This window comes from Aulostomus chinensis, chromosome 22 (genome assembly GCF_037954235.1).
Source record: "Aulostomus chinensis isolate RoL2024-O1b breed Wild chromosome 22, RoL_Achi_v1.0, whole genome shotgun sequence".
Lineage (NCBI taxonomy): Eukaryota > Metazoa > Chordata > Actinopteri > Syngnathiformes > Aulostomidae > Aulostomus > Aulostomus chinensis.
Genome location: NC_141341.1, coordinates 7,908,277 through 7,914,276, shown reverse-complemented (window position 1 = coordinate 7,914,276; position 6,000 = coordinate 7,908,277). Strand labels below are relative to the sequence as shown.

The window sequence follows — 6,000 nt, the reverse complement described above, 5'->3', positions numbered from 1 at the left end:
TATTAATTTTATTCAAACCACTCGGGAGGGGATCACCTGAAAAATGAATACATTCCTTTTGTTCAAACATAACAAATTATATCAATCACTGATAATAATTAATTACAAGCGCAATCATACCTACAATAACTACCATTATAAATAAAACTACCAACATTAAACATCCACCACACAACATCAGGGGACTGGAGGGTATGGCTTATCAATGGGGCATGGCTTATTTCAAAACGAAATGTCAAGTAAATGAAGCTAGTACATCCAGTAGGCCTAATTCAAGTCAGCAATCCAACTAACTCAGTTGAGACACAGTCAATCAATTGTGCAGAATGATAGCTGCCAAGAAAATACTTTGTTCCATTCCAAAATTGTATACATCCATTTCAGAAACATAAATATTTTTGCATGACGTTAAATAACCTTTCATCAAAATATACAAGATACTCCATTTAATTTTGTTAGGTCCTGCTTTAGCTGCAGCAAAGCGGCAGTTATTCCCCTTTGGATCAACATAGGCGCATAAATACTCCTGTAAACGTAAAGCACTTTTTCAATAGTAACTTTGATTATGACAGAGCATTTGTCATATTTGTCATTCTAAAACAAAACTTGTGTGTCTTGATGTTAGAAATAATACGAGTGTAAATATTCATGAGGAGACGAGGGCCAGTTGACCAAAATAAAAGCAGACTGTTGATACTATTTAATGAGATTTTTTTAAATGCTTGGGTTTTATACTCCCTCGCCAAATATTCAGTACTGATTGTGCTGACGATGTCAAAAGTTATCTCCGTGTTCTTAACACCTGAGAGTCTGATGAAGTCTTGAACACTATCTATAATTAAAAAGGACATTTTGTATGAATGTAATGGCACTTAAATAGAATATTAAAAAGGAAATAAATCTTACAAATGGCCCTGTAACTGCAATATTATACAGCAACGAACAAGCATCCAAAAAAACGAAGCCTCACTTTGCAACTGGTTTCGAAACACAATTATAACTGTTAGCTTTTCACATTTTTAGCTTTGTGTCTGAAAATAAACACAGGTTGTCTGTTCAAACGTATCCTCCCAGGTTGCGATATAAAGCAACACAAGGATCCTTCACTGCAACAGAGAGGGGACATTTTAAGAGGTAGCACACTGTACCACTGCAGCTAAGACAGAATGGAGTTGTTGAACTCTTCAAGAATACACGGGCGGATCATAAATTTTCATGTCTTTATAAAACATTTCTCTATTTATGGATCACAACTTCTTGTAAAATGAACAGAGATGTTCAGTACGACATTTCAAAATGCTGTATTGCAATGCAGGCCAAATAAAGAAATGTCTTTTAAAAGAGTACTTAAAACTGCAATTCAGTATTGTTGAAAGCACCACTGCTATTTTGGTTACACAATAAAGGCGAGATACTTGAAGGGCATTTTGTGCCGCAGTATGAACAGAAAGGTGCTGTGCTGGATCTGATCCCGTGAACTCACTCCTCGTCTGGATTGCAGCATTAAGATTCGATAGTCTAAGAATCAGTTGACCACGAGTTCATGCCTGAAGGCCTACCCTTGATTTGAATACATTTTACATACAAGAATAGATATACACTCACTTGTCAATTTATTAGGTACACCTAAAAAAAAAACAAAAAAACGAATGCACTACAATACAAATCCTGTTTTTATTGAATCTGTTCAAGAGCTGTTGTTTTATGTTTTGTGCACATTTGTGGCACAGGTTTTAACAAGGGGTACCTAACAAATTAGCTAGTGAGTTTACATTAATTTCATACTTTTCTGGTAACAAACATATAACTTTGTATAATTGATATTTATCTGGAAAGAAAATGTCTTTGTAAAGGCAAGAGGTTAAGATAAATTATATCAACCATGAAATCTGTAATATAAATGATTCTGACGAACGTACAGGTTAACCAACACACTGCTTATTTATTCATCACCTGACTACAAAAAAAAAGACATTTATTATACAAAGTTTACACTTGTTTTTGTGTTGGCATTGTTATTTCGGGCCCTGTGGTTCAGACTGTAAGGCAGTCAAATTCTATGCACATATACTACATTTCCCTGCTTGGAAACTCCGACTGTTCTGCTGTTTTCAACGTTTTGTTTTTTTTTCCTTGTTTGCGGTTTCTTTCAATTTCATGTTGTATCACGCAAAAGGATGAAGGTAACTCTTCTAAAAAAAAATTAAAAAAAAAACAGAGTCAGCAGGTTGGATGAGGAAAAAAAGGCTTTGAATAATAATTTTTAAAAAAGCCATGTCAGTTTTTCTTTTCTAGATAAGATTAATACCTGAAAGCAAACTGACTTACTCATCCTCGCATTTAAAAAGCACATGCAGAACTGTTGCACATCTATGCTTCAGAAACATTAAACACAACAGATGAGTAATTCACTACTTGCTATAATATGATTACTTTCCAGTTGTACATCATGTTTATAATTATTTCATTTATTTATATATATATAGCACTTTTTAATGTTACAAAGTGCTGTACGGCAAAACAAATAAATTTTTTTAAAAAAAGTTAAAGGATAAATAATGAAGTGCTAGACTTTTTTTTGTTTGAGGCTTGGTCTGTTTAGGGTGGCTCCCGACCAATACCGTCTCTCAGACGTGAGCGTCCACAAACCAGCATTCATTGTCAGGATGCGCTTGTCCTGCTGTTGCTATCAACAAGCTAGGTCAGAGAATTTTGTAAATATGTATTCATTTAAACAGCCACTATTATAATATCAGATTGTGTTTCATTCCCTACATCGTGAATGCCCAAGTCTTCCAAAATCCAGGCCTCCAAAGCGGTCATACAGGATTTTGCTTTAGTCTGATCCCTTACCAAGATAACCCCGATGACATCATTATTGAGCACACAGCCCCTTAAGAGCCACAGAAGACGACAAATTAGAATACTCCCGTACTTGAGAAGTTGGTGGTGTTCCACTTTGCTGTTCATGCTTTCATTAATTTGCATATTTCTCTACGATATTCTGGTATTTGTGTGAAGAATTTCTAGCGTCATTTGAAGTATTTAAGGTATTTACTTCTGTCACGGAAGTCATGTGATCGGGGTCATGTCTGCCTGACTGTTTAAGGGATTGTGTAAAAACTACAAAGCTGAATTTCACTAAACTTTGTGGAGGGGTGTAGCGAGGGCCAAGGAAGAGCCCATTTGCAGTAGATCCATTTAAAATAGCAACATTTTTAGTTTCCAAGTCGTCTGTCAGCAAGATACCCAGGCGGAGGTATTCGCTCTCCAAGGCCTTCTAGCTATGATTCTTAACAATGCTAAGTTATTATTCTTCCAAAGTATAAAAATTTATTTTCTTTTAGTTTTTTTTTTTTTAATTTCCATTGTTAAAAAGGTCTGAGAAATCTATACACAGAAATTCAAGAGTCCTGGAATCACACACTCAGTCAACGGGAAATATCATCAACGAGAGGCTTTACACTGTATTGAAAACCTTTATAATACACAGTAGGATTGGTTTGGTGTCTGTTTGAATGGAATTGTTGTGCTATAAAGGATGCAAAAAATCATATTACTCCCTCTGTTGGTGAGAATATGTTATTAAATGGGAATCAAATAGTAGTATAGGTCTTTGCTGGGGATCTGATGGTCATAGATGGTGAATGGTCACAGGCATCATTCTGGTGGGATTTTGTGCTTGTAAAAGCCTGATTCGTCTACAGCCACACAGATGAAGAATGCTGCTTTAGGAATAAATAAACTGACGTTCGCTAATGCCACTGTTGCAGTAGCATCGACTTACATTTCAATCGAGGTGTGCAGACAATTCTCGGTTCATGTTGGTCCTCGCACTAAAATGATTGTCAAGTTCTAGTACAGGCAAAGTTTGAACATGTGCAAAAATGTTGTTGTTTTTTTAAAAGAAGCCTTCAGAAGTCCTGCTGGATTCACTGTGACGCTGATCTCCTTGGGTTGTTGTAGGAGAGTCTTCTTACACTCGAGTGACCATCATGGACTCTGGTGGAAGTGGTCGTCAGGATCCTGGGTGGCCCCCATAGCCCTGGCTGATAGACTGAAGGGAGAAGAAAAGGGATGAAATTAAATCTTCTTCCCGTGTTCAGTGTCACGAGGGTAAGCCTTTAAAGCAGTAGTTCAACATTCTGGAATATATACTCATTCACTTTCTTGCCAGAAATTAAATTGAGAGATCGATTCGTTTGACAGATGTTGGCTGACACATTCGCATCAGAATTCTGCTGCAGAATCTTCTTGGGTTGCAAAAACCCCAAATTGGCCAATGATGGATTAGATTAGATTAACAACCAACGAATGCTCGTGGTTGCCAGACAGGCCAAAACACCTCGGACCAGATTTATGTTGCTATGTTTTACTTTGGCACAAATCCCCTTTTTAGCATTAAAAATACTTCTGACTGGATTTACTTAAGAGGCCAAATCAGAATCGGCATAGAATAGGTGTGAATGTCTCGAATTTGCAGCAACATCATGTTTTATATTTACTGCATTCTTGCACCAGTACCTCCAATTCTAGGACAGAGGTCTTTTACAACTGCCTGTCTTTAGTCTGCATTGCTAAAGTGCACCCTGGCAAAGCCTGTTCGTAAAACTCTGCCTTACATTCATGTGCACTGCGCTAACTTGTGACACGAGTGATATCCAGGTCATCTTGGCAAGAAAGCAAATAATATTGCTAAAAATGTTGAAATATTCCTTTAAATCTTATTCCTTCCATTAGGACTGGGTAGTTCATGCTTGTACCACAAAATAAAAGGCCTCTCCCACTAAAGGAACAGCATTTCTCAACACTTAATCATATTTAATGGCCCTCCAAGCACTGTAACATTCAACATCACAAATGAGCGCCATAGCTGCGATGATACATGGAGCCATAAAGGAGGCTTGCAGACTAATCCTGCTTTGCCAGCCTGAAACCCATTTACTAGCCTCTAAATATGGGTTGTTTGGACATCTACTCTTATCACTCGCTCGTATTTATTAAGTCTGGAGTAAAAATGTAGTAGACGCGGTGTCTGCGAGAGGTCGTTCTGTCCGTTCGCTCTATATAAAGAGAGCTGAAAGAAGGTGACAGTGGATTTCAAGTTCTTCCCGACAAGTTACTTGACATAAAGGCTGCACACGCTGCAGCCTCTTCACCTGCGTCACAATCCAGCCCACATTCCTGAAGCTTGTGACGCTGCTGGTGATTCACAGTTGAGTTTGGATTGTTGGGGTTTTGTTTTTGTTTTTTTTTTTAAAGTGGTGAATACGTTCGGTGGTATAGTAATTTGATTTTGCGGTGAATCCGTTTCAGTGTTCAAGACTTAATATTCTTTCACAGTCACAAACTAGATTAACCTCCATACGTACATTTGAGCTCCATCCAGCTCTCGATTTTTTTGGGATTAGGGCTGTTTTTCAGTCTCCCCTCAGGCATTAAATGATGAAATGTTGTTTGAGATATGACATAAATGTACTTTTGAAAGATGGGAGCAGGTGAGGTGTATGAAAGCTTTCTCCTGCACTGACTTTGGCAAATGCTCTGGATATGAGATAAGAATGATGCAAGCTGTTTTAGGACATGACTGTTTTAGCAAATAGGGATGATAAAAGATGTAGACTCAGGCACAAACCTGGTCTGTGAGGATTCGAGGCTTAATATCAGGAATGGCACCCCCTCTCAGCTCATCTTCCACAGCCATGAGTCTGACAACAGGGAAATAGAAACAAACATACCGCTTGACAAAAATAGAATTATGAAGCCAGTGCTCTTCAAATTTGCCGTTGGATTACGTGGCCATATGATGATATTAAGGTCTTGACATATTTCTGGGTGTAATCCGCTATCCTCAGAGCTTTCTGGAGGTGACTCTGAACTGCCTTGAGAACAGTTCAGATTCAACAGTGCTTGTGAAATGAGAAATCTGCCGTGGCTACTAGGAGGCTTCCTATTGAATGACATGACAGCAGGAAAACAAATGGAAATAAATATATAATG

General features: G+C 37.8%; 1 protein-coding gene across 6 annotated transcripts in view; it reads right to left on the bottom strand.

The window, feature by feature from the left end:
- LOC147240596 (ras/Rap GTPase-activating protein SynGAP-like) overlaps nt 1–6,000 on the bottom strand; it is a 40,481-nt gene continuing 34,481 nt past the window's right edge. For 5 of the 6 annotated variants that reach the window (XM_086192615.1, XM_086192621.1, XM_086192618.1 and 2 more), the window contains 2 exons: nt 5,636–5,708; nt 1–4,057 (listed from right to left, as the gene is read on the bottom strand). In XM_086192615.1, the coding sequence (XP_086048741.1) occupies nt 4,019–4,057; nt 5,636–5,708 (112 nt within the window). In that variant the 3' untranslated portion in view covers nt 1–4,018. The remainder of the gene's footprint in view (nt 4,058–5,635; nt 5,709–6,000) is intronic. The other variant, XM_086192620.1, reaches the window with a different exon arrangement.